Here is a 26,669-nt window from a genome sequence, read left to right as displayed (position 1 = left end):
GTCCTAGAGGCTCCTTACACTATCCTCATCTTTTTGGATTCTTTTTTTCATTTTGCTGTTCTGATTGGGTGTTTTTTGCTTCCTTATATTCCAAATCGATGGTTTGCTTCTTGGCTTTACCTACTCTATTATTGAATCTGTGTAAATTATTCTTTATTTCAGTTAATGCCTTCTTCATTTCTGACTGGTCCGATTTTATGCTCTTGAAGCCCTCACTAAGTTCGCTGAGGTTCTCACTAAGTCCATTGAGCATCCTTATAAGCAGTGTTTTGAAATCAGCATCTGTTAGGTTGCTTATCTCCATTTCGTTTAGTTCTTTTCCTGGAGTTTTTTTCTGTTCTTTCATTTGGGACATGTTTCTTTGTCTCCTCATTTTGGCTGCCTCCCTGTGTTTGTTTCTGTGTATTACTTAACGAGAGGTATGGGGCTAGCTGAGACCAGATGCTGCTTGTTTGAAAGAATTTAGAAAACCTGAAGCAGGATCCAAGACAGGCCAATCCTATAGTTAACCAACTGGCAACAGTTTGGGTGGACCTGAAAGTTGGGTGGGGCAGGGCCTCAGGGGATCACCAGGGCGGGGCAACCAGGTGAGCCAGGTTGCTGGAGTCCCAGATATGGTGACTGTTTGCTGCCCAAGGGAAGGGCTCACCAAAGGAACAAAGGCCTCTGACAGCACGTCTGTCCAGGAGAAAGCCCCCTCTATAGCCCTTGCTCCAGTGCCAAACAGCTCAGTTCTTCCCTGTATGTCTCTGGTGCCCCTCGAGCTGCCTCCCCTCCAAGCTTAGAGGGAGTGAGTTCGATAAGTTCGTGCGCAGGCTCTTTAAGAGGAGCTGCCTGGGGCTCCAGCCGTCTCAGCCTCCCTGAGCCTCAGTTCCCGCTAGTTTTACAGCGAGAGGTTATGGGGATTCTCTTCCTGGCACTGGAACCCTGAGCGGGGCACCTGGTATGGGACAGGGACCCCTCAGTCCTCAGGGAGGGCTTTCCTGGCCAAGGTATCCTGATTTTTATCAGCCACACGTGGGTGTGGGACCAGCCCCTCCGCCTCCGCCCCTCCTACCAGTCTCGGTGTGGCTGCTTCTTTAATTCCGTAGTTGTAGGACTTCCATTCAGCTTGATTTCAGGTGGTTCTGACCAGTAATTTTTTTAAAAGCAAGTTAAGATATACCCTCCAGTTTGCTGAGTTGGCTTCTAGCAGGTAGCACTCCCCCTGCCTGTGTGCTCTGAAGGCTAATAATCACAGCCCTGGGATGGCTCCACGGCTCTCACTGATCTGAGAGCTATCTTGCTGCTCTACAGAACCTGGCAGGTCTTACCGCCTGTCTCTCATGGCCATTTCTCTGTTCACCTGTCCTCCTGCTCTGGAGCTCACACACGGGCTGTCAGCTCCTTGAAGTCCCTTCACGCCACAGGGCTCTGGATGCTGCTGCTTCTGCCTGGGATCCTGCCTTCCACCCCACCCCACTGCCATGGGAGCTCCTCCTCATCCTCTACCTGGCACCTTGGATGTTCCTACTCCCGGATCCCTTCCTGACCTGCCCAGCTAGGTTAAGCTTCCTGTGTGCGTTCTAATGAAATCCTGCATTCTTTTCACGTGTCATTCTTGCAGTGAGCTCCCCATTAGCCTCTGGTCTCACCAGCTGTGTTTGGGCTCCTTGCCTAGGGAGGGAAGGTGATTGGGCACCTTCCTTCCCTGGTGGCTTCCTGTGTTTTTGACTTCCAAATACGTGCGTCTGGGCGAGGCCTCCTTGTGAAGCACAGCCAGGATGGTGTTTCTGTGCCTAGGACCCGTGCTGCTGGGGTGGCTCCAACTTGGGCTAGAGTGTCACTGACAGCCAGGTTGGATTCCTGACCTGCCTGCCAAGTGGGGGCGTGCATGTCAGGGGCAAGTTATAGTGGCCCTAAGAGGAGAAGGCCGAGTGTGTGCACTCACTGCCCCTCATCACCTTCTCCAGTCACATGTGGTACAGGCTGCTGTGTGCATCTGGGCCCTCAGCTTCCCCAGGTAGCTGCCTGTGTGTCTCCTTCCCAAAGGAAGGACTGGACACACTCATTTTGGGGAAGCTGCTGATGCCACCCTGCAGCTGTGGTGTTGGGTAGTTCGGAGCAGCTCTGGAGTCTGCTTCTCATGGGGTTTGGAGGCCCCTGCCTCCAGTTCCTGCAAGAAGGGCATGCATGACTCCTGAGGGTCCACTTGGAGGGAGATGACGTGGGCCTGTTCTCTCCCCAGGTGGAGCTGTGGCCGTCCCATCCTGGGGGAAATTCTGGCTGGCTGTTCTGAACGTTTACAGCTGGGAAGGCCTCAACACTCTGATCCCCGAGATGTGGTACGCTTGCCTCTGGGGACATGGCAGCCCAGTCCCTGCTGCCCTACTGGGTGGAATGACAGGGCCCTGGGTCCCTTGCTGCAGACCGATGGAAGGAGGGAGGGAGGTGCCCTGGGTTGGGCCATGTGGCAGGTGGGTCACCCTGCAGGACTGTTACAGAGCCCCTGGGGTGGAAGGGCGAAGCTCTGGCTTTGCTGCCTAAATGAGCATGATTGCATCTTGTTATTACGGACATTGTGAGCATCTGCAGAAATGGAGAAGGTAAAAGCCCAGCACTCCTCACCAGCCCCCCTATTGGGGTGTGCTGTGCTGTTTTATCTGCTCCCTTGTCTTTTTTGATGGTACAAGTTTTTTTTTTTTGAAAATAATATTTTCAATCCTCACCTGAGGATATGTTTATTGATTTTAGATAGAGAGGAAGGGAGAGAGAGAGAAACATTGATATGAGAGAAACATTGATTGGTTACCTCCCCTATGCACCAGACTGGGGATCAAACCCACAACCTAGGTATGTACTCTGACAGGGAATCGAACTCGCAACCTTTCAGTGTATAGGGCGATGGTAAATATTAAAATTAATCTCAGACATCAGATTTTACCCCTGAACACTTCAGTGTGCATCTTTAGAAGACAAGAATTTTCTTTTGAACACAACCACAATACTATGTACATACTCAGTAAAATCACACTAGTTCCTTATTGTCTGATACAACCAGTGTCTTATAACATTTTGTGAATATCTAGTGTAAGCTGTGATTTATCCCCAGCAAACATTCATATGCATGTATGTACCCCACTATGCCTTATAGGAGGTGAGATCACGGAACCCTGCTGGCCCCCTGGAGCACTGTCAGCAGGGTTAGGTCCCCCAGGAAGCATCAGGAAGGTTGTGGGGCCCTTGTGTTAGGTGACTTTGGTGGAGGAAGAATGCCTGGTGAAGGGGCCACTGGGGAGATGACTGCAGGGTCCTGATGAAAGGACCACAGCTACGAGGCTAGGGTGATGGTGGCAGAGGGACAGCAAGGTAAAGTGGCGGAGGGATTCTGTTACCCAAGGCTGGCCACTCTGGAAGAGGCAGGGAGGCGTCAGGGGGCCATTACAACATTCCTCACTGGGGAGCTTGCCAGCTGGGCTGTGAACCTCACTGGTGTGGAAGGAGTAAGTGAAGAAAGGCACCGAGCAGGCTCCAGGGGGGTGTGGGTGTCAGGCTGCTGTTGGGGAACTGTGTTGTCTGTGTCCCCCATGAGATGGGGCCCTGGCAGTCATTGCCACTCTTTGCTAGAGTTTTGAGAGGGGTGTGGGTTAGAGAGTAAAGGGCAGGTATGCAGGATGGAGGACCTGAACCCAACATGTAAAAAAAAACCAATATCCTTTAAATTGAGTGGAGAAACTTGCAAGAAAGTGAGGGAACTGGCCTCAGGCTGGGAGACATCTGCTCGACCTTCATGACTGGGAGCTGGGTGGATACACTCAGCTCTGCGCCTCCCTTGTGCCCTGCACATGAGGACGGGGACTTGAAGGGGAGGGTGTAGAAAATAATCCAGGTGCTCACCCACCTGGGAAGGTGGCCTGGCTGTGCTGATGTCAGAAGACACATGGGTGGAGGTCACAATCAAAAGCTCAGGCCTAACCATTTTATTTTATCCTCACCTGAGGACATTTTTTGATATTTTGTTCAGATAGAGTGGGAGGGAGGGAGAGAGAGAGAGATAGAGAAACATCGATGTGAAAGGGACACATTGAGTGGTTGCCACCCACACGACCCAACCAGGACCGGGGACAAACTGTAACCGAGGTTCATGCCCTTAGCGGGAGCCAAACCTGGGTCTCTCCGGACCGCAGGCTGACGACGCTCTAACCGCTGAGCTAAACTGGCCAGGGCTTATTTTATTTTTAAAAAAAAATTTTTTCTTTATTGATTTTAGAGAGATAGGAAAGGAGAGAGAGAGAGAGAGAGAAACATCAATGAGAGAAAACATTGATTGGCCGCCTCCTGCATGCCCCCCACTGGGGATCGGGCCCACAACCTGGGCATGTGCCCTGACGAGGAATTGAACCAGTGACCTTTTGGGTTGATATGGGTTGACACTCAACTGCCGGGCAGGCCTAACTGTTTTAAATACACTTATTATTTTGGAATAGTTGTTTCAATTTCCAGAAAAGTTGCAAAGATAGTCCAGAGCCGTCCCACAGACCCCTCACCTGTTTCTCACTATTAACATTCCATGTTACTGTGGTTTGTCACAGACAGCCCTGAAGTCTCCTGGGTTTGGGATGCATTTGGCTGAACCAGGAGTGGCCTGTGCCCTGGGACACCTAGGGGGTTTGATTGCTCCCCATGGGACCATGGCTGTGCAAGTGCTAGCCTTGGCGGCTTGGGTTGGACATTTTGCACCCTGAGTCCATGCTTGGGAGGCCTGGGACTGTGGTGGTGCTGATGGTGGGGCCAGGGCTCCCGCTAATCACTGTTTCCCCAGGCTGCTTCCGGACTGGGTGCCTGCACACCCCTCCACACTCTGGTGCCACTGCCGTCAGGTCTACCTGCCCATGAGCTACTGCTATGCCATCCAACTGAAGGCCAAGGAGGACCCACTGGTTCAGAGCCTGCGCCAGGTGAGGACCTGAATCTGGGCCATTCTGAAGTCCGGCTGGCTATGCATGCCTGCTCCCATGGGCCTGCAGAGCTGAGCCCCCTGAGATTAGGGTGAGGCCTCCCTCTCCTGTCCCCTCAGTGACTGCCCAGAGGGGCTCCTGGGGAGGGATGGGGCACAGGCACCTATCCCTGGGAAGCAGGCCCTCAGGTGGGGTTGGGGTGTGGGGTGTTCATCAGGGTGTGCACTGGGGGAGCAGAGGGAGGAGACAGCTATAGGCAGCCTGGTGCTGAGGTGCTGTCACCCCCAGGAGCTCTATGTGGAGGACTACGCCAGCATCAGCTGGCCAGCACAGAGGGACAATGTGGCCCCCGATGAAGTGTACACGCCGCACAGCTGGCTGCTCCACTTGGTGCACGGTGGGTGCTTCCCTGGGGCTGGCTGGGCCTCTCTGGGGTCAGCTGACATCTGAGGTGACGATGAGTTTGTTCTCTCCTATTGTATGGGTCATGTGGTGACGAGCGGGCTATGTGTGCCTCGTGTCCAGCAGACCTGCCCTTGCCCTTGCCCTTGGAGCAGTCCTGGGTCTTGGGCTCCTAGATGAGAGAACTTGGAGCTGAGGGACCTGGAGGGTACAGTCATTCCTTCCCTGGGGGAGAGAAGGGCAGTTCCCACCAGGCCCAGTCCAGGTTCACTGCCCTGTGGGACCCCTCCCCATCCCCAGAGGCCGGCACAGGGTGCTGAGTGGGGAAGCAGTCGTGTTCCTCTGTGCCGGGCCCTGGGTAGTAGCTGGGTCCCTGTCCCATCAGTGCTGAGAAACAGCTGGATTTCCAGTTATGGAGCCCTCCTAACACGACACGGCAGCATGCCAGAGTGTGGGGGCAGGCAAGGTATGGGGTATAAGGGTCATGGGGGAACAGTAGGAAAGGAAGGCAGAGTAGGGCAGACTGGAGGGGCTCTGGGGGCTCTGTGCCTGGCTGGGCTAGGGCCTGGAGCTCCTCTGTGCCCTTTGCTTGCTGATGTCCTTGCCTCTGCAGCAATCTTCAACCTGTACGAATGCTACCATAGCACCAGCCTGCGGCAGCGGGCCATCCAGAAGCTGTATGAGCACATTGTGGCCGATGACTGCTTCACCAAGTGCTTAAGCATTGGCCCGGTCAGTCCTCCCTGTCCGCTGGGTGTTGGCCTTGGGTGGGCACCTGACTGCAGCCCTAGGGTGGGCCAGGAATCAGGGCGGAAGGCTCAGAGACCAGTCTCTGTGGAATTGGGAGTAGGAGTCTCCCTGCACGTGATCCTGTGCTCCCACAGGACCACATTCTGCCATCACCTTTGTGCCTGGTCCTCCTCCCACCCCCACCATCTGGTGTGTCTGAACGCTGCTCTTTGAGGCTACTTCTCAGGATCTTTCTGGCCAGCCCCACCCCTGATAACCTCTATCTGCCTTTCTCTTATGGGCTTTAGAGCACCAGAGGTGCTTGGGTTCCATTGCTGGATGCCCCCGAGCCCTGTGACGTGGGTCTTGACTTTCACTGCTCTGAGCCTCTGGGCTCCTCACCTGGCTTTGCCTCATGGGGCCAGGTGTGGACACACCTGTGGGGACTGTGTGGCAAGATGCACAGCAGCCAGTATAGGTGGGGAAGGCTGGCTCATGGCCATGGGCAATGGGTGCAGGAAGCAGAGTGGTTTTGAACCCTTGGGTGGGCCATGACCAGGTTCTTGGGGTACACCCAATTGGTACAGTGTTACCCAGCCCCACTCCCAGCCCTGCTCCCCAGGCATTTTCTGGGCCTCATGGGACCCCAGTGGATTGAAAATGATGACACGCAGCAGAGCAGTCCGTTGTGTTTCTTTTAGCAGCAGTGTGACTCTCAGGCTTTGACTTAATGCTGCATAAAGCATGTCTGACTTAAGTTAGATGTAGGCTTCAGTTGGGTCTTGACTTATGAGATCCCAGAGTTGAAGGTCTGGGCCTCTAGAGCATGGCACCCTGAACACCTGCCCCTGTGCACAAGTCTGGTCTCTGCATTTCCCCTGTGCCCCTCAGATCCCACGAGCTTGCTCTGGCACCCACGTGGTGGTTCTGCTTGCTCCCCTGCTGGCTGGGCTCACAACTCTTACAGGTCTCCCTCCCTCCTCTGTGCACACCCTCGGCCCCTTCCCACTTCCTTGGGAGACCTGGTTTCTTGGGCACCAGGGTGGCTCTCTCTCTCTCAGGGCCTGGAAGCAGCGTGTGCTTGGGAATGTGGGTTAGAGGAGAAGGGCCAGCCTGGCCTGGGGTGCTGTGCTGGGCCCTCAGTGGGATTGGGCTACATCCTCTATCCAGGTTAGAGCAGAGTCCTGACAGGCCTGTCCCCTACAGATCTCGAAAACCCTCAACATGCTTGTGCGCTGGCACGTGGATGGGCCAGCCTCCAGTGTCTTCCAGGAGCATGTCTCCAGGATCCCTGACTTCCTCTGGTGAGTGCAGCGGGGAGGGCTGGCTTGGCTGGTGTCATGGTTAGTCTCTGACCTGGCTGAGAGCACGGTGTAGTGTTCATGGGCCCTGCTGCTACAGCAGCAGGTGTGTGCCTGTGTCTCTCTTTGTGTCCTGGTGAGGGTGCAGTGGATCTAGCATAACGCTAGAACCAGTTGTTTCAGGGTCGATGGAAGCTGGGGAGGGTTGTCTTTGAATGGAAAGGTCCACCCCCTAGCACAGACTCTGGGTGCTTTCAGAAGGCAAAACCGGGAAGCCTGTGAGTGGACAGGGCAGCTTCAGGTGAATGTTAGGAAGGCTTTGGTGACGAGAGCTGGTCAGTTATGGATTGTGCCATGGAGGGGGTCTTCTGCTGCCCTTTAACATGGCTGGGGGGAAGGGGAGCTGTCCTTGAGTCTCTTGCACAGTGTGGGCTCTGGGCACCACCTGACTTCCAGCTCTTTGCCCTCTGCTCCCTGACCTGGCTTTTCTCCTCACAGGCTGGGCCTTGACGGCATGAAGATGCAGGTGAGGGCTGCAGGGCCGGCTGCCCGCTTCCTTTGCAACCGTTCCTGCCTGTGGGTTTGTTGAGATTCAAAAATCACTCCTCACAAGGTCTGGCAGTGTGGTGAGCGGCTGCAGGCCCTCCGTCCTGTCTCTGAGGGACATGGGGCACCACCTGGGCTGGTCAGCCTGCAGGGGAGTCTAGAGCCCTAGGGTTGTGGGAGTGTTAAGGGTCAGAGCCCCCCAGGGTTGTGGGAACACTGAGGGTCAGAGCCCCCCAGGGTTGTGGGAACACTGAGGGTCAGAGCCCCCCAGGGTTGTGGGAACACTGAGGGTCAGAGCCCCCCAGGGTTATGGGAACACTGAGGGTCAGAGCCCCCCAGGGTTGTGGGAACACTGAGGGTCAGAGCCCCCCAGGGTTGTGGGAACACTGAGGGTCAGAGCCCCAAAGGGTTATGGGATCACAGAGGGTCTGCAGCCGTCATTTGGGAGCTGTGGGCCAGAGCAGTTCAGAACTGCAGGTCAGGAGGAGACAGTGACTCAGAGCCCACACACTGGCCTGACTAATGAAATTTAGGCTTCAGGTAGGAGGAGAGCCCTGCCCTCCATACCCCCAGCCTAGCACCTGCTGAGCTGCTCCCGCCTTGTCCTCCAGCCCTGAGATACATTCCCATGGCCCTTCTCTGCATGTGTCCCACTGGTTTGTGCTGTGTGCACCACCCCCAGCCCGCTCATATTTTCTGTTTGTGTGACCCTGGGGTGGGATGTCACATTGCTGGGTTTCCTGGGGTGACCTCCTCTGTCTGCAGCGGCTCTGGAATCAGCGAGCCTGGGAGCTGTTGGGCCACGCTGAGGAGTTCTGTCTGCTATACCTGCCTGGCTCAGTGTGGGAGTGCAGAGGTTCCAGCATGGTCCTTGGGGTGCACAGGGCACTGGGTTTTGGGACAGGGCATGGGGCCAGCACCCCCAGCACAGAGCTCACCTTGGTACCTTCTCCAGGCATGCCCCTCTCCCAGCTCCTGCCAATCTCTTATAAAAGGATTTTCAAAACATGCCAAGTCGGAGAGGGTGGCAAGCCTCTGTGTGGGCCCTTTCAGTGCCCTGTGCTCTGGGGCTTCTTTGTCTTTAGGAAGCCTCTGTGCTGCCGCCACCACGAGTGATGCCCTCGTATGGTCTGTGCTGTGCTTGTTGGCATCAGTGTTAGAGCCCAGGGGCTGATCCTTGTAGTTGCTTTCCGCTAGCCATATCCCAAGTGCCTTCTTCCTGGTTCTGACCGATTTCTTCCTCTGGGCCCTGTATCTCCAGCAAACGAGTGGTTAGACCCTGAGGGTTGATCTCATCCAGGTTTCTTTTGGCCAGGCGGCTTTCCTGGTGGTGTGTGTTCTTCCCACACACATCCCACTGGACCTTGATACTTGCTGCCCCGTTGGTGCTGCCCGTTGGTCTTGGCTAAGGTGTTTCTACTCCCATCCTGTTATCTGCCTGTCCGTCAGTCCTGCTCTGTCTCACTGGGGTTTGGTCATCGGTGTTCTGGTGGGACCAGAGTGCTGACCAGTGAACCAGGCTCCCAGGGTGGGATTTGAAGGGGGCCTTCTCAGCCCCTCTGAGGCCTTGGCCAGCCCTTACCACCTTAGAAGTGGGGGGTGTTTCTAGTTATTACTGTGAACAGAGCCAGAGGCTGTCATTGGGTGGGTAGAGGCCACAGGCAGTGGAGGCCACAGGAGGTGGCTGTCCAAATCCTGAAGTACCCTGCCACGGTCCGGTTCTGGCTGGTTGGCCCAGTGAAGGCAGGTAGGGCTACCTGCAGTACCAGCCCCTCCAGCCATCATGGGCTTTGAAGTGTGCACAGAACCCAGAGCCAGAGGTCAGGAAATGCTGGGCTTCTGCCTCTTTGTGGGAGCTGGTGGCAGCCTCCAGACTCTGTCGGATTCTGAGAGGAGTGGGCAAATGGGAGGACAGTCATTGGCTCCTGTAATGGTTCATTCTCTGTGTGCAGGGCACCAACGGCTCGCAGATCTGGGATACCTCATTCGCCATCCAGGCTATGCTGGAGGTACGCGGTGTGTCTCCTTGTTCCTCAGCCTCCAGCTGATCTTCCTGTGCACCTACCCCTGTGCCCAGCGCGGGCACAACACCTGCTGGCCCTGACTGCACTCTCCTGGGCTCCGAGGCCTCTGGCAATGGTCCAGCTTAGGCTGGGTCTTGTCTGGCAGCTCTGGCCAGTGGGCTGGCTTGGAGGCTTCTGGATCAGGGAGGCTGGAGAGGCTGTCCCAGAGACACAGCAGTGGGGACTGCTCTAGGCTCTGCTCAGACTCAAGCTGTTCCTCTTGGACACTTTGAAAAGAGCCTTTGAGCACATAGAGAGAAGCAGGAGTGTGTTTTTATTCTGGTGGAATAGTTTGTGGAATCCTGGGGAGCCCTGAGGAGGGGTCTGGGCTCTGTGGGGCCTGCGCTGCATGGGGCTTGCGCTGGACGGGTCAGGACCCTGAGTGTGGGTGAGTGGGCGTGGTGTGGACATGCCTCCCTGCCCGCCCTCCGTCACGTCTTTCTGACTTGTTGGCAGACCCAAGACCCCAGGTGAGTGTGGTCCTTGTTCCCAGGGTTGGCAAGAGTCAACAGGATTGTCCGGAGACCAGCCCGCCCGCGCTGGTTCCTGCAGCCAGTGGCTCAGCCTCTTCTCTTTTCCAGGCAGGTGCACACGACAGGCCTGAGTTTTCGTCCTGCCTGCAGAAGGCGCATGAGTTCCTGCGGATCTCACAGGTGAACCCTGGGGGCTGTGAGAGGCCTCCCATGGGCAGAGGTTTCCCCTTCCGCCCTGCCTTCTCCAGCTCAAGGGGCGCCTGATTGTGTCTCCCAGCAGTGGGTGGGGCTGTGGTCAGTGGGTCATGGGGGTGATACCTTGAAGGCTCCCTCAGGCACCGATGGCCAAGAGGCCACAGCACAGGGCCCCGCATGTCCTGCTGTGCTGGCCCTGCCCTGGTGTCTGGTGTGACGGTGACACGTTTTCTCCAATGCTTTCCACATGTGCCCTTCGGACAATGCCCAGGTCCCAGACAACCCACCCGACTACCAGAAGTACTATCGCCAGATGAGCAAGGTACCGCAGTCATGCCTACTACCCCAAACCCTGGGAGAGGCTGCCTGTTAGCTGGGCCTGGCCTTCAAGGAGGGCTTCTCCCTCAATTTCCTGTGGGTTCCTGCTCTATGAATGCACATGTGGGCTCCAGTGACGCTCCTACAATTCCCTGACTGAGGCGCGAACAGCCGAGGCTGCTCTTGTGTAAGCCTCTTCACATGCCAGGTGGACGTCCGTGTCCCAAGACGCTTCCATACAGACACATGTCCAGACATGAAATAAGCTGTCACGTTGTGAATTAGAGTGATGGGGAGGACAGGGAGCACCAAGGGCATTCAGTGTGAGTGAGAGTGTAGACGCAGTTGTGACTGCATCCGCACAGGGTTCAGGAGGGTGCTGTGGCTGTTTCTTGTGTCCGTCCTGTGGTGGGGTGAGGGTGATAATGGGGAGAGGCTCCAGTCTCGTGGGGTTCTCGTGCTGGAAGCTGGAGGCCTGTGCACATGTTCAGCTTGGGGTGTGTCTCCGCAGGTGTGGAGGCTGCAGTGGCTTTGGGTGACCCCAAAGATGGGTGTGGGCTCAGCCTCCCACCCCCACAGTCACAGTCTCTGTGCTTTCCAGGGTGGCTTCCCCTTCAGTACTGTGGATTGTAGCTGGATCGTCGCCGACTGCACAGCTGAGGGCTTGAAGTCTGTCCTTCTCGTGCAGGAGAAGTGTCCTTTTGTCACCACACACATCCCGAGAGAGCGGCTCTTTGATGCTGTTGCTGTGGTGAGGCTGCTGCGCCTGGGGCTCTGTTCCCCAGGTGCCGAGGGTGCAATCACACAGGGGTCCCTTGGTTGTGGTTCGAGTTTTAGAGGAGTTCTCATGTACCTTTCCCACGGGGACGGTTTCAGCCAACACTCAGGCCTAGGACCACAAGCCAGAGGGGCCTGTCCTCTAGTGGCACCTGTGCCAGGCCAGTGGGAGGTCCTGGCTGGGTGTGTGCAGAGCCCTGTGCTTCCCCAATGGGCGTATGAGCCAGTGACCTGGGCTCAGCAACCGAGGGCAGGATGGGGCCAGTCTGGGGTAGCTGCCGCGGCCCCATTTTCTCTCCAGTTCTGGAGGCTCACAGACCACTCCCAGGCGCCTCCTTTGGGAGGTCTGGTCGTCTCCACTGGGCGCCTGATGAAAGAGGACAGCCTTTCAGCATACCCATTTCAGTGCCTGCCTTACAGCGGAGGGCACATGGTTCAGCAGCACACACATGACTTATAAACGCACGTGCCTGTCAGGGTGTGTTCCCAGATGGTTACTTACAGCATAGCTGATCCATAAAGGTTGCACTCCTCTTTCAGGGCACCCAAGGGTCTCGGTCTGATGTGAAAACTAGCTCCCTGCTACTCACCACTGTCGGTGCTTAGCCCTGGTGCTTCCAGAAAGCCCACCCAGCCTTGGGCACCCACACATGCTCAGCTCTCAGGATATGCGGTTTCTGGTTTCAGTTGCTGAACATGAGAAACCCTGATGGGGGGTTTTCCTCCTACGAGACTAAACGTGGGGGGTACCTGCTGGAACTGCTCAACCCCTCAGAGGTCTTTGGTGAGTGACCGGCCTGCCGGCATGTGGGCACAACCTGGGTCCCGCCACTCCCAAGGCAGATGAGCTGACCAGAGCCCTGAGGTTTTTCCCTAACCAGGGGCAGTGCCCACAACAGCTCTGGTGGATGATGGTGGCTCCTTTAAGGAGCCCCCCAAACACCAGGTATCCCATGCTCCTTGGCCTCCATGGGTGGCACCCCCTGCTATAAACAGAAAGCTGCAGTTCTGTCTCGGCGGTCACATCTGGCTCTGGCCTGAGCTGGGCCGACTCCTGCTCTGTCCTCCATGGAGACCGTCCTGTCTCCCGAGCGCTTCTTGCAGGGAAGTGTTGGTGGGACCCTCTCCCTGAGTCCTTGTGCTGTCTGTATTCGTTCTGGTCTGTGAGGGCTGGTTCTTTACCCTGGTCTGCCTTTGTGGTCCCCGAAGCCCTCCTATAGCTGTCAAACACGATCCAATGGAAGGTTTTCAGGGTGGGGTGCAACTCTGCTGTGTGCCCCCTACTTTACCCTCCCACTGGCCTTGTTGTCCCACAGCAGATGGGCCACCAGGTCCCTTGTGTAGGTGCCACCTGCCACCTGGTGGCTGGGTTGCCTGGGCTGGTCACGGGATGCTTCCTCATTTCCCCCAAGGATGGTCAGGCCCTTGATGCGCCCTGCAGGCCCTGCGCGTTACGGTGCTGTGTTCTTCACGATTGGCCTGAATTGCTGAGGTAAAGCTCACAGGCCTTGGCCCTTCACTTTCTTAGGGGACATCATGATCGACTACTTGTACGTGGAGTGCACCTCGGCCGTGATGCAGGCGCTGAAGCACTTTCACAAGCAGTTCCCTGAGCACAGGCCAGGGGAAATCAGGTAAGGGTGGCCTAGCCGCCGTGGGTGCCACCAGCTGGGTCAAGAGCTCAGACACTGCCAACATGATACTGAGAGCTGTTGTCCTCTAACTAGGGCCCATGGCATAGGAGGCCCTGGAGTGAAGCTCATTTAGGTATGGGAGGGGTTTACAGCGTTTCTGAACCGAGTTGTATTCCTTGAAGTGCATCAGATTGTGTACTGGGGCTCCAAGGAGCACAGTTACAACACAGAAGTGAATTATTTTTCAAGTTATCTTTTTTTTTCTTTATTGATTTTAGAGAGAGAGGAAGAGAGAGAGAGAAACATCGATGAGAGAGAACATCAATTGGCCACCTCCTGCATGCCCCCCAGTGGGGATCAGGCCCGCAACCTGGGCATGTGCCCTGACCAGGAATTGAACTGGCAACCTCCTGGTGCATGGGTCAACGCTTAACCACTGAGCCACACCAGCTGGGCTCAAGTTATCTTCTTAATAATGTTAAAGACCGGTACCCCCCACCTCCACCTGTGTCCAAATGTATCTTTTAACATTTCCCGATGAAGTTTGACATATGTGCAGAGCAGCACACAGACCCTCTGTTTGGTGCCTGAGGAACATTGTGAAGTGGATGGAACATGTGACCACAGCGGGCACACACATTAATTACTAGAAGTTCCCTTCCCTCCTGGTTTTGTGGCTGCTACCCTTCTGCACCAGAGGACCCAAGGTGGGAACTCAGAGGCCTGGCTTCTCTCACTTGGCCTCGTGCTGACAACACTGGGTGGCAGAGCGGTGGTTCACACTGTCCTCGGCCATCAGCATGTCTGCTGAGCACAGGTCCACGTGTTTGTCGTGGGTCCTTGGGGGTGTTCGTGGTTATTACGGATCATCCTGCTTTGAACACATGGGCTTATCTCTCGGGCACAGAGGATGTTCAGGAGTGACATGCTGTGTCATAGGGTACATGCTACAGGTTTCAGAGGTTTCTTCCTGGGACAGTTCCCTTGTCATGTGTTTCATGGGGGACCTGGTGGAAGCTCAACTTGGTCCTACGTGTTTTCCTTTTTATATGTTGTTGTATTAAGTTTGAGAGGTGTTTTGTTTAGGATGTTTATCAGAGAAACTGGTCTGTAATTTTTCTTATTCTAATGTCTCTGTCAGGGTCTCCTGTGAAGGGATGCTGGGCTCATGAGTTGGACAGTATGTTTTCTTTTTATGCTCTCAGAAAGAGTTTGAGATCTGTGCTATTTTGTCCTAATGTATTTGGAGACTCCATCTAGGCCTGGGGTTTTCTTTGAGGAAAGTAGTCATAGTGGCATCTTTGTTGCGTTTCCTGATTTTTTTATAGGGGAATGCTTCTTATATTTCTCCATTAAGAATGATATTTGCAGTAGGGTTTTGATAGTTAACCCCATTTCTGGGTAACAAAAATTTTTTTTTTCTAATTTGCTAAGTTGTTTCTTTCTGTTGTGAGCATACTGTGTTTAGTAAATGACTTTTCTTTTTTTTGTTTTTTTGTTTTTAATCCTCACCCGAGGACATTTTTCCATTTTTTGTTCAGGTAGAGTGGGAGGGAGAGAGAGGAACAGAGAGAGAGAGAGAAACATCGATGTGAAAGGAACACATCGAGTGGCTGCCACCCGCACGACCGACCAGGGCCGGGGACAAACTGCAACCGAGGCACGCGCCCTTAGCGGGAACCGAACCCGGGTCTCTCAGGACCGCAGGCCGACGCTCTAACCGCTGAGCCAAACTGGCCAGGGCAGTAAATGACTTTTCAATGTCTATGAGATGATTATGTATTTATCTCCTTCATCTCTTAGTGTTGTGGATGATTATTTTAGATTTTTCTAATGTTAAAACACCTTTGCATTTCTGGAATGAACCTGATTAGTATATCTCTACCATGTTCAGTTTCCCGATATTTTGTTTAGAATCTTGCACCCGCATTCGTTGGTGCCGAACTGCGTCATAGCCAAAGGGCACACCCCTCACCTTCCCCGTCTGGCTTTGAAAGGCTTATGCTGGTCCCTACAATGGATTAGGGAGTGTTCCTTCCTCTTTCTAGTCCCTGGAAGAGTTTTTGTGAGATTTGAATGCTTGTTCATGATAGTTTAGTAAAATTCACTTACAAAACTTCTAGGCCTGGAGGCAGGGGTCATGGGTACCTCAGACTGTACTTGTACTTCCTCTCTGGCCTTTACAGAGAATTGGGTTTTCTTCAGAAGTACCAGATAGACTTGCAATAGAGCTTCTCTGTCCTCTGAATCTTTTGTTTCTCTCTGATTTTTTATTTATTTTCAAACTTTTATCTTGTGTGATTTACCCAAGCTTGTGTCACTGACATTGTTTTCAGGGATATTGATCCTGTTACAGCTGCTGCTAATGTTATTTCTTACCTCAGTGTTTGCTTTCCTCTTACATTTCAACTCCTTTCTATGTCCTATAGTTGCTTCTGCTTTGACCTTGTATCTGCTCTTTGAACTGTTGGTTTATTTTTAAACACACACACACACACACACACACACACACACACTATTTTTAAAATTGATTTTAGAGAGAGAGGAAGGAAGAGGGAGAGAGAGGTAGAAACATCAATGAGAGAGAAACATCAACATCTATCTGCTGCGTCCTGCACGCCCCTGCTGGGGATCAAGCCCACAACTGGGGCATGTTCCCTGACCAGGAATCAAACTAGCGACGTCTTGGTGCATGGGGTGATGCTAAACCACTGAGCAACACTGGCTGGGCTGCATATTTTTTAAAGAGAGACCATGCTCATGTTTTTGAGACCATAGAATGGGTAGAACTAAGTAAATTGCTGTTTTGCTGGAATGTTCACTGGGCTGTCCTCTGATGTTGCAGGGAGACTCTGGAGCGGGGCCTGGAATTCTGTCGGCAGAAGCAGAGGGCTGACGGCTCCTGGGAAGGGTGAGTGAGATGGGCGGGACCCAGACACAGCTCACTCACAGTGCACATGTGTTGTGCCAGAGGACTCTGCAGGCAGCTGCTAGCGACGGATGACTGGTGGACCTTGACCCTGTGAATGCCTGGCTCTCACCCCAGCAGTGTTTGGCGAGTGTGTTGGGCATGCTTGGTGGCCTGTGCCTTGTTGGTTGGGTCTGATTATTCACGTCTTCCCACTGGGTTTGGATCAGTTCTTTTTTTTTTTTATCCTCACCCGAGGACATTTTTCCATTTTTTGTACAGATAGAGTGGGAGGGAGAGAGAGGAAGGGAGAGAGAGAGAAACATCGACGTGAAGGGACACATCGAGTGGCTGCCACCCGCACGACCAACCAGGGCCGGGGACAAACTGCAACCGAGGTATGTGCCCTTAGTGGGAACCGAACCCGGGTCTCTCCGGACCGCAGGCCGACGCTCTAACCGCTGAGCCAAACTGGCCAGGGCTGGATCAGTTCTTATCTTGCTTGTGTTTCCATTGGACTTAGGTGTCCCCTGTGGACCTTGGGCAGGTCTGTCTCACTGGCCTTAAAGCTCTGCAGTTGGTGTGGCTTGTGAAGGCCATGTGGATGTTTTTCTTGAAAATAACCGCAGCTTGCCCACGCTGGAGGGTGTTCCCATCCTCTCATACCTGCTGTGAAGAGGCCTGGGCAGCTGAGGCTCCGTTTCCCCTTGTCTCCCTCCAGCTCCTGGGGGGTTTGCTTTACCTATGCCACCTGGTTTGGGCTGGAAGCTTTCGCCTGCATGGGGAAGATTTACCAGGATGGGTGAGTGTGGGCATCCCCCTGGGGGAATAGGGTTTTCTCAGTGTGATATTTTGCTGGGGATCATCTTTCTTTGATGTTTGATTTTGGAAGTGTTTTTACATTTTTTAAACAGTAACAGTTGGAGAGGCTAGAGTTCAGTATACTCACTGGGTTGGGTTGAGGGAAGGGTGGAGGCCTCAGTCTGAGCTGTGTCCAGTGGCCTCATTCAGTTCTGCTTGGCTGGGTGGGTGTTCATGGGTGGTCATGGCAATTAGGCTGCCTGCAGCTACAAAGCTTTTTACTTTATTCATGGTGGGGTGGCCTCAAGTGCTGTGCCCCTCCCCATGGCCCTGAGGAGGCCTGGCCAGGGTGAGAACCCAGGGGTCTTGGACTTCCACTCTGTGATGGCATCTGTGTCTGGTGTCTCTGTAGGGCTGCCTGTGCGGAGGTCTCCCAGGCCTGTGACTTCCTGCTGTCCCGGCAGATGGAGGATGGAGGCTGGGGGGAGGATTTCGAGTCCTGCAAGCAGCGGCGTTATGTGCAGAATGCCCAGTCCCAGATCCACAACACGTGCTGGGCCCTGATGGGGTTGATGGCTGTCAGGTGGGGACAGGCGAAGGCAGGACACTGAGCCTGGTGAATTGGGTGGGATGTGGGCAACTAAGCTCTGCATGCAGAGATGGGAGGAAGTGTGGTTGCAGGGTTCCTGGGGCAGAATGGTAGGTCTGTCTGAATCAGTGGGTTCCTGCAAAGAGCCTCAATACCCACAGTGACAAGGGACACAAGAGGCCCCAGGGAAACAGTGTGAGGTGGAGCATTTACAGCTGTGCTCCGTGGTCTTGTCTGTTTCCACAGAAGTGCTCAGCTATGGGTATGCATGTGCACATCTATGCACACACAAACATGCACATTTATGCATACATGGACATGTGCAGTATCCCAGTCTGTGCTGCCCTGTTGGTTTGGGGTCATTTGGGGAATCTTCCTAAAACCCTCTACAAACTAGGCCAGGCTAGTTTGGACAGCAGGGGTCTAGTCTGTGGGGACCTCGGGGATGGGATCAGGAACTTGCAGGGATGAGCGATGATTAGCATATGTGGCTTCTGTGGCTCTTAGAGGACCCTGAGCATCAGAGGGCAGGGTGGACATCAGGCTTGGCCTCCTCCTCATCTAGGGGGTGCAGAAGAGCAGCACCTTGTGGCAGGGGCCAGAGCGGTAGGTCTGGAGCAGTCAGGGCCCTTCCTCAGCCACGTCTGTGGGGATGCCCACCTAACCTGCGTGCCCCCGCACTGTCTGCATCCTCTGCTTCTCAGATCGTAGCTATGCAGTGATGGCCTGAGGTGTGCTGATTGTCCCTAGTGGTGCCAATACCTTGTGTATGTTGGATTAAGGTTTTCACATCTTTGTCCTTTGCTGGGCTGTGGGGGGTGAGGGCTAGATTTTGGCTGCAGCCAGTGTGGTCTCATCCACTGAGTGGTGATGGTGTGTTCACTGCCTCTTCTTCCCACAGGTATCCTGGTGTAGAGGTCCTAGAGAGAGGAGTCAGCTGTCTGCTGAGAAAACAGTTCCCCAATGGTGATTGGCCCCAGGTATGCTGTCAGGGCTCAGTACTGACTCCGGTTTCACATCCCCTCCTGGCCCTGTGTCCCTCGTGCAGTGCTCATAGGTGGGGTTTAGCTTTGGGGATTTGAGATTCAGAAACGCCACCCACAAATGGCCTGTGTTGAAAGCAGATCTGAGCACTAGCTTGGGCAGGGCTGGTGGTGCCAAAAGGTGCTGGGAGGCGCTGGACTGAGGAAGCCCTGGGGCTCTGCCTGATGGGCCCCTCACTGTTGATCCTTGCAGGCATGGGGTCATGAGGTCACATGAGGCAAACCACCCTCCCCTGGATGAGACTGGGGTTGACACACCTGTGTGGGCCTGGTAACCAGATAGAAGGGTGCTGCAGGGGGAGGGGTCCGGGAGCTGGGATGTGTGGGAGAACTGTGGCTGAGGCTCTGCCCTGTGAACTCACCACTAGCTGCCCAGTCCTCCACCTGGGGTCTCGGTTTGGAGAACCCCTTAGCTACCTGGTGGAGCCTTTGAGTTTAAGTCCCTGTGTTCTTTTTTTTTTTTCTGGTATTTTTGTTTTTTATTTAAAAAGATTTTTAAATCTTTGTTGTTTAAAGTATTACAGATGTTCCTCATTTTTCCCCCATGGACCCCCTCCTCCCCACTCCCGCCCCTCCTGCCTTTCCCCACACTGTTGTCTGTGTCCATTGGTTATACATATAAGTTCTTTGGTTTATTTCTTCCCACCCCCCAACCCCTTTCCCTTAGAGGTTTGTCAGTCTAGCAATGAATTTGTACTTCTTAATCCCTTCACCTTTTTCACCCATTCCCCCAATCCCCCTCCTATCTGGCAACCAACAAAATGTTCTCTGTATCTATGAGAATGTTTCTGTTCTACCTGTTCATTTTGTTTGTAGATTTCATTGTTGATAGATATGTATTCATTGCCATTTTGTTTATTCATATATTTTATCTTTTTCTTCAAAAGACCCTTCAACATTTCATATAATAATGGTTTGGTGGTGATGAACTCCTTTAACTTTTTCTTGTCTGGGAAAGTTTTTATATGACCATCGATTCTAAGTGACAGCTTTGCAGGATAGAGTAATCTTGGTTGTAGGTTCTTGCTCTTCATCACTCTGAATATTTCTTGCCACTCCTTTCTGGCCTGCAAAGTTTCTTTTGAGAAATCAGCTGACAGTCTTATGGGAACTCCCTTGTAGGTAACTAACTGCTTTTCTCTTGCTGCTTTTAAGATTCTCTCTTTGTCTTGAACCTTTTGCATTTTGATGATGATGTGTCCTGGTGTGGGCCTCTTGGGGTTCATCTTGTTTGGGACTCTCTGTGCTTCCTGGACTTGTATGTCTGTTTCCTTCACGAAGTTAGGGAAGTTTTCTGCCATTATTGTTTCAAACAGGTTTTCAATTTCTTGTTCTCTCTCTTCTCCTTCTGGCACCCCCAAGATGCGAATGTTGGCACGCTTGAAGTTGTCCCAGAGGCTCCTTACACTATCCTCATTTTTTTTGGATTCTTTTTTTCATTTTGCTGTTCTGATTGGGTGTTTTTTGCTTCCTTGTATTCCAAATCAATGGTTTGCTTCTTGGATTTCCGTACTCTACTATTGAATCTGTGTAAATTATTCTTTATTTTAGTTAGTGTCTCCTTCATTTCTGACTGTGCATCCATCATTTCTGACCGGTCCTTTTTTATGCTCTTGAGGCCCTCACTAAGTTCACTGAGGTTCTCACTAAGTCCATTGAGCATCCTTATAAGCAGTATTTTGAACTCAGCATCTGTTAGGTTGCTTATCTCCATTTCGTTTAGTTCGTTTCCTGGAGTTTTGTTCTGTTCTTTCATTTGGGACATGTTTCTTTGTCTCCTCATTTTGGCTGCCTCCCTGTGTTTGTATTACTTAACGAGAGGTATGGGGCTAGCTGAGACCAGATGCTGCTTGTTTGAAAGAATTTAGAAAACCTGAAGCAGGATCCAAGACAGGCCAATCCTATGGTTAAGCAACTGGCAACAGCTTGGGTGGGCCTGAAAGTTGGGTGGGCCTGAAAGTTGGGTGGGGTGGGGCGGGGCCTCAGGGAATCACCAGGGCGGGGCTACCAGTGTGAGCCAGGTTGCTCTAGTCCCAGATATGACAGCTGTCTGCCGCCCCAGTGAAGGGCTCATCAAAGGAACAAAGGCCTCTGACAGCACGTTTGTCCCGGAGAAAGCCCCCTCTCCAGCCCTCGCTCCAGTGCCAAACAGCTCAGTTCTTCCCTGTTTGTCTCTGGTGCCCCTCAAGCTGCCTCCCCTCCGAGCTTAGAGGGAGAGAGTCCGATAAGTCCGTGCGCGGGCCCTTTAAGGAGCTGCCTGGGGCTCAAGCCGCCTCAGCCTCCCTGAGCCTCAGTTCCTGCTGGTTTTTCCAGCCAGAAGTTATGGGGATTCTCTTCCTGGCACTGGAACCCTGAGTGGGGTGTCTGGTGTGGGATGGGGACCCCTCAGTCCTCAGGGAAGACCTTCTCAGTTAAGGTATCCTCCTGATTTTTATCGGCCACAGGTGGGCAAGTCTCGATGTGGCTGCTGCTTTAATTCCGTAGTTGTAGGACTTCAATTCAGCTTGATTTCAGGCGGTTTTGAATGAGGGTTGTTCTGTAGTTTAGTAGTAACTTTGATGTGGTTGTGGGAGGACGCGATACCGCATTTACCTATGCCGCCATCTTGACCGGAAGTCCTGAGTCCCTGTATTCCTTTAGGAAAACAACTCCGGGGTCTTCAACAAGTCCTGTGTCATCAGCTACACAAGCTACAGGAATGTCTTCCCCATCTGGACCCTCGGCCGCTTCTCCCGCCTGTACCCAGAAAGTGCCCTTGCTGGTCATCCTTGAGAAGGGGCCTACGTGTGCCTGGCCAGTGGGTGGCAGGCACAGGGATTCCGTGGGGCTGCTCACCGAGGTTGGAGCATCTCGCCGGGACATGGGTACCCCTGTAGCCCCCTCCTCACTGCCTCATTCACAACTTCTGGAGTGAGTCCTGGGACCAGGCCTACCTAGGGGCATGGTGCATGGCCATGTGTGGTCATGGAGCTTGGAGGGCTTTCTTGACCAATAATAGTTCTCAGCAGTTGTGCCTTATCTGCCTCCTGCCTGGTGCTGGGCTCATTTCCCAGACAGCTCTTCCTGCATCTTCTGTCTGTTGGACTGAGGAAGGTGACAGCTTCCCCGAACAGCCTGGAGCAGAAGCTGGGCCTGCCTCCACCATGGCCACCCAGGGCTCCATGAGTACCAAGACCAGACACGCCAACCCTGCCGCAGATTTTGTTCGTCCACGCTGCATCGTGGCCTTCCCCCTGCAGCTGTCGCGGCCCCTGGGCTTGGTCTGGGCTGTCTGGGCTGTCTGGGTTCACCAACTTCTCAGTTTCAGGGAACAAGAGTAGCTGCTTGAAGATAAGCAGGTGCATCTCCAGTTATTTCAAGGGAAAATATTTGTATCAACCTGATTAAAAATCCAGTTCTCTATCCTGGTAAATCATTGAAAAGTCTTGAATTCAAATTATCTTATTTCTAGGTAACAGATTTTGAATATTATGTTGGGAAATTTTCTCTGGAATCACATTAGATTATCTGTGTTCAGCACAATTAAACTTCATACCCTTTCCTTTGAGGAAATGTTTAACTCACAGGGGAAACTTACCTCTAGGAAAATACTTTTTCTTATGAACATAATCACTATTGCTACATCAATTTTATTTAGGCAATAAAAATGTAAGGATCGAGCCAGTCTACTTGGCGTTCTCCTCCCTCCTCCTTCTCGTCTCCCAGCAATTATTTAAGAATCATAGGTTAACCGGTCAGCTTCATTTATTTTTCATCTTCATCTACAATATAAATTATTTATAATTCACTTTGTTTCAAAAAGGAATTGAGTTTAGAGACACGAGGCAAAGGGAAATAAGGGCAGGAGAGTCCGATGGGGTGGGAGGGATGTTAGCATTAGAGATACGTGCCCGTGGGTCTGGTTAATTTGCTGTTGTTGGCCTCCAGGCTCGGTGCTAACTTTCTGGGAGGCAGCGGAGAGGAAGATCCGTGTAAGACAGAACCCCTGTGGCTGAGAAGGTGCACATGCCACTGGTTGTGCTGTTCCTCGTTGGGCCACAGCACAGTGCACCTGGTCACAGCAGAATCCACCAGCACAGAGTCCGCAGGGACAGCTCTGGATGGCTGCGTGATTTACTAGGCACGCTGGCCAGCAGTTCTGGACCTTGGGCTCCTCAGTGATGTGGGACCTTAGTGCCTGGCATTTTCATTTGGTATGTCTGGTGCCATTCAAAGACTCCCTTTCCTCACTCAGGAAGATGAGGGTGAAATGGATAACTTCAGAGTTACTTGTTTTCTTTAGTGAAAATAATTCAAACATTAGTTTCCATATGATGAGAGGGGACAGTGATGCCCCAGGGGGTGTCTAAGACCTATGCTAACACAACTGGAGAACAGCTGGTTTGCATAGCTTCGGGCAGCCTCAGTCACCTAACCCACAGCAAGGTCTTGTATGGGTGTGAGATGCAGTGATCCTGAGACCCCATGTTCCCTGATGCGCCTTCTGGCTCCTGGGGGAAGGCAGAGGAGCAGGGCGGGCCCCTGGCCATTCAGGAATAGGTGAGCACTGAAACACCTGTGGGGGCCAGCAGACTTAAAAACAAAGCAACCTCAGTGACTTGTTTTATAATATAGGGTGAGGCAAAAGTAGATTAATAGCTGTGAGTAGGCAAAACAGTTTATTCTTATATTATTTATTTATTTTATACTTTTTATTGATTTTAGAAAGAGAGGAAGGGAGAGGGAGAGAGAGAAGAAATAGAAACATCGATGAGAGAAAATATCGATTGGCCGCCTCCTGCATGCCCCCTATGGGGGATCAGGCCCACAACCTGGGCATGTGCCCTGACCAGGAATCAAACCAGCGACCTCTTGGTGCATGGGTCAATGCTCAACCATGGAGCCATACCAGCTGGGCTGTATTATTATTTATTAATGTATTATTTTCCATATGAACAACCGCAAACCTACTTTTGCCCTACCCTGTATTGAGTGGTCTAATATATGTGTACTTGGAGTGTCAGAAAAGGGGGACGGAGGAAGGCAGAAAAACTTTCGAAGTAATCATGGCTGAAATTCTTTTAAATATGATGAAATGTATAAGCCCAGAGATCCATGAAGCTCAGCAGACATGTAGCAGAATAATCACACAGACCCTCCCCCAAAACAAAACCAAAAAAGCACTTCATAACCAAATCTATAAAAACCAACAATGACTAAAAGTCTTACAAAACAGACATATCACATATAAGTGAATACAGATAAGGGTGGCCAGCTTCTCATTAGGAAAAATGTAAGCGAGAAGAGAGTAGAATGACATCTTTGAAGAGCTGAAAGGAAAAAAGAACTGGTCATCTTAAATTCCATGTTCAGAGAAAGCAAAAACAAACGAGAGCTGAAGGACTTCTCCAGCAACCATGTCCTGCGAGAGATGTTAAGTTGTTTGGGCTGAAGGAAAGGGGTAACAGTTGGAAACTCGGGTCCTTACCAAAGAATGAAGAGTGCCAGAAATGGTAAGTGGTAAATATGGAAGGCTTTCCCCCCATCATTTAAAATATATATATTTTTAAATTTATTTTTCTTTATTGATCTTTAGAGAGAGAGGAAGGGAGAGGGAGAGAGAGATAGAAACATCAATGAGAGAGAACATTGATTGGTTACCTCCTGCATGCCCCCCGACTGGGGATTTGGCCCACAACCTGGGCATGTGCCCTGACCGGGAATTGAACTGGCGACCTCTTGGTGCATGGGTCGATGCTCAACTACTGAGCCACACCGGCCAGGCTAAAATATTTTCTTTAAAATATTACTAACTTTTAGCCCTGGTTGGTTTGGCTCAGTGGTTGGAGCATTGGCCATGGACCAAAGGGTCACAGGTTCAATTCCAGTCAAGGGCTTGCAGATTCGATCTCCAGCCCTGTCAGGGCTGTGTGGGAAGCAACCGATTGATGTGTCTCTCTCACATTGATGCTTCTCTTCCTCCCTCCTGCCTACTCTCTCTAAAAAAGCAATGGAAAAGTATCTTCAGATGAAGATTAACAACTGTGTGTGTGTGTGTATAAATATCTTTATATATACGTATCTTTATATAAAATTAATGTTTAAAAGCAAAAAAAATAGTGGTGTTTTCAGATATAGAGAAGTAAAAGATATGACACCAACGACAGGAAGGGTGTTAGAGGAGGGTGAATGTGTACTGCTGTGGGTTCTCACCTTGTATGTGAAATGGTACATCACAAAGTGGCATATTATTCAACATAGATTGTGATAAATAAGAAATCTATTGTAAACCCTAGAGTAAATTACTGAAGTAAGAAAGAGGAGGTAAAACAATCCAAAACAAGGCAGAAAAAAGAACAGATGGGACAGAATAAATTTCAATTCAACTCTTATGGACTGAATTGTTTCCCCCAAAATTCATATGTGACTAAATTAGGAGACAGGGCTTTTGAGGAGATAAGATTAAATGAGGCCATAAGGGTGAGGCCCTAATTCTATAGAACTGGTGTCTTCGTAAGAGACACACCAGGAGTGGACATGCACAGAGGAAAGCCACGTGAGGACACAGGGTGCAGGCAGCTGTCTACGTGCCGAGGAGAGAGGCCTCAGGAGAAACGAGCCCTGCTCACACCTGGATCTTGAACATGCAGTTCTTGGAACTTCCAGAACTGAGCCCCACAGTCTTTCTGGTGTTTTGTTATGGCAGCCCTAAAAGATTAGTATACCAACCATTTAAATAATTTTATTTACTATAAAGGGCTAAGCACTTCATTTAAAAGGCAGAGATGGTCATATTGACAATGAAAAAGCATGAAAAACCATCTATGTTGTGCATAAGAAATTTTAAGTATAAAATACAGGATAAAAATAAAAGTTTAGGGAAATATGTAACAAAAATACTAATCATAAGAAAGCAAAAATGCTATTTTTTAATACCAATGTATGAATAGTATCAGAAATAGACCTTTACTAATGATAAGAGCATCAATTCATCAAGAAGATAGAACAATCCTGAACATATATTCACCTAATAACAGCTTCAAAATACATGAAACAAAAACTGGTGGAACTGAAGAGAGAATTAGACAAATAAACAAGGTGGGAGATTTTATCACTCATCTCAGGAATTGTAGACACAAAATTTTCAACCAGCTCGAAGTAACTGGCATGTGTAGAATACTTCACCTAACATTTAAAATAAATTTTTTTTATTGATTTTTAGAGAGAGAGGAAGGGAGAGGGAGAGAGATATAGAAACATCGATGAGAGAGAACATCAATTGGCTGCCTCCTGCATGCCCCCCACTGGGGATCAGGCCCACAACCTGGGCATGTGCCCTGATGGGGAATCAAACTGGCAACCTCTTGGTGCATGGGCTCAACCACTGAGCCACACCAGCCGGGCTCACCCAACATTTTTATCAGGTGTTCATTGGCCAGTCACTAAGATTGGCTATGTGCTGGGTCATGAATCTCAAGGAATTCAAAAGGATTGAAACCATAGAGTGTATTCTCTGACCACATGGAATTAAATTATAAAAAGAGATTTAGGAAATCTCAAATACTTGGAAATGAAACAATACTCTTCTTTTTTTAAAATCCTCATTCGAGTACATTTTTCAATATTTTGGGAGGGAGAGAGGAAGAAAAAAAACATCGACCTGAAAGGGACACATTGAGTGGTTGCCACCCACATGACCCAATCAGGGCCGGGGACAAACTGCAACCTTAGCAGGAACCGAACCCAGGTCTCTCCAGACTGCAGGCCAACGCTCTAACCGCTGAGCCAAACCGGCCAGGGCAACAATACACTTCTTAAATAGCCTATGGTCAATAATGAAGCCCAAGAAAAATGTTAAAATATTTGAAGCTGAATGAAAATAAAAACATATCAAAGTTTGGGATGTAGCTAAATCAGTATTTAGACCTAGGAGACATAGCAACTCTACCTAAAACATAGAAACAATCATAGGGA

At 51.5% G+C, this 26,669-nt stretch overlaps 1 protein-coding gene across 3 annotated transcripts in view; it reads left to right on the top strand.

Annotated features, from left to right (window-relative positions):
* The window catches only part of LSS (lanosterol synthase), a 29,651-nt gene extending 7,322 nt beyond the window's left edge, over positions 1-22,329 (top strand). Inside the window, exons 6-22 of one of the 3 annotated variants that reach the window (XM_036242880.1) lie at positions 2,228-2,324; positions 4,802-4,937; positions 5,226-5,334; positions 5,953-6,071; positions 7,275-7,372; positions 7,868-7,895; positions 9,868-9,924; positions 10,560-10,631; positions 10,918-10,968; positions 11,566-11,715; positions 12,429-12,525; positions 13,270-13,375; positions 16,221-16,286; positions 17,005-17,085; positions 17,497-17,667; positions 18,575-18,653; positions 21,357-22,328. In XM_036242880.1, coding sequence (XP_036098773.1) covers positions 2,228-2,324; positions 4,802-4,937; positions 5,226-5,334; positions 5,953-6,071; positions 7,275-7,372; positions 7,868-7,895; positions 9,868-9,924; positions 10,560-10,631; positions 10,918-10,968; positions 11,566-11,715; positions 12,429-12,525; positions 13,270-13,375; positions 16,221-16,286; positions 17,005-17,085; positions 17,497-17,667; positions 18,575-18,653; positions 21,357-21,488 — 1,649 coding nt within the window. In that variant the 3' untranslated portion in view covers positions 21,489-22,328. Of the gene's footprint in view, positions 1-2,227; positions 2,325-4,801; positions 4,938-5,225; positions 5,335-5,952; positions 6,072-7,274; positions 7,373-7,867; positions 7,896-9,867; positions 9,925-10,559; positions 10,632-10,917; positions 10,969-11,565; positions 11,716-12,428; positions 12,526-13,269; positions 13,376-16,220; positions 16,287-17,004; positions 17,086-17,496; positions 17,668-18,574; positions 18,654-21,356 lie in introns of all 3 variants that reach the window. The other 2 variants (XM_036242881.1, XM_036242882.1) reach the window with 2 other exon arrangements.
* The last annotated feature ends 4,340 nt before the right edge of the window (positions 22,330-26,669 follow it).

The sequence above is a fragment of the Molossus molossus genome, unplaced genomic scaffold, assembly GCF_014108415.1.
Source record: "Molossus molossus isolate mMolMol1 unplaced genomic scaffold, mMolMol1.p scaffold_m16_p_5, whole genome shotgun sequence".
Classification (NCBI taxonomy): domain Eukaryota; kingdom Metazoa; phylum Chordata; class Mammalia; order Chiroptera; family Molossidae; genus Molossus; species Molossus molossus.
The sequence above is the reverse complement of the archived record's forward strand: the minus strand, read 5'-3'. Positions and strand labels throughout refer to the sequence as shown.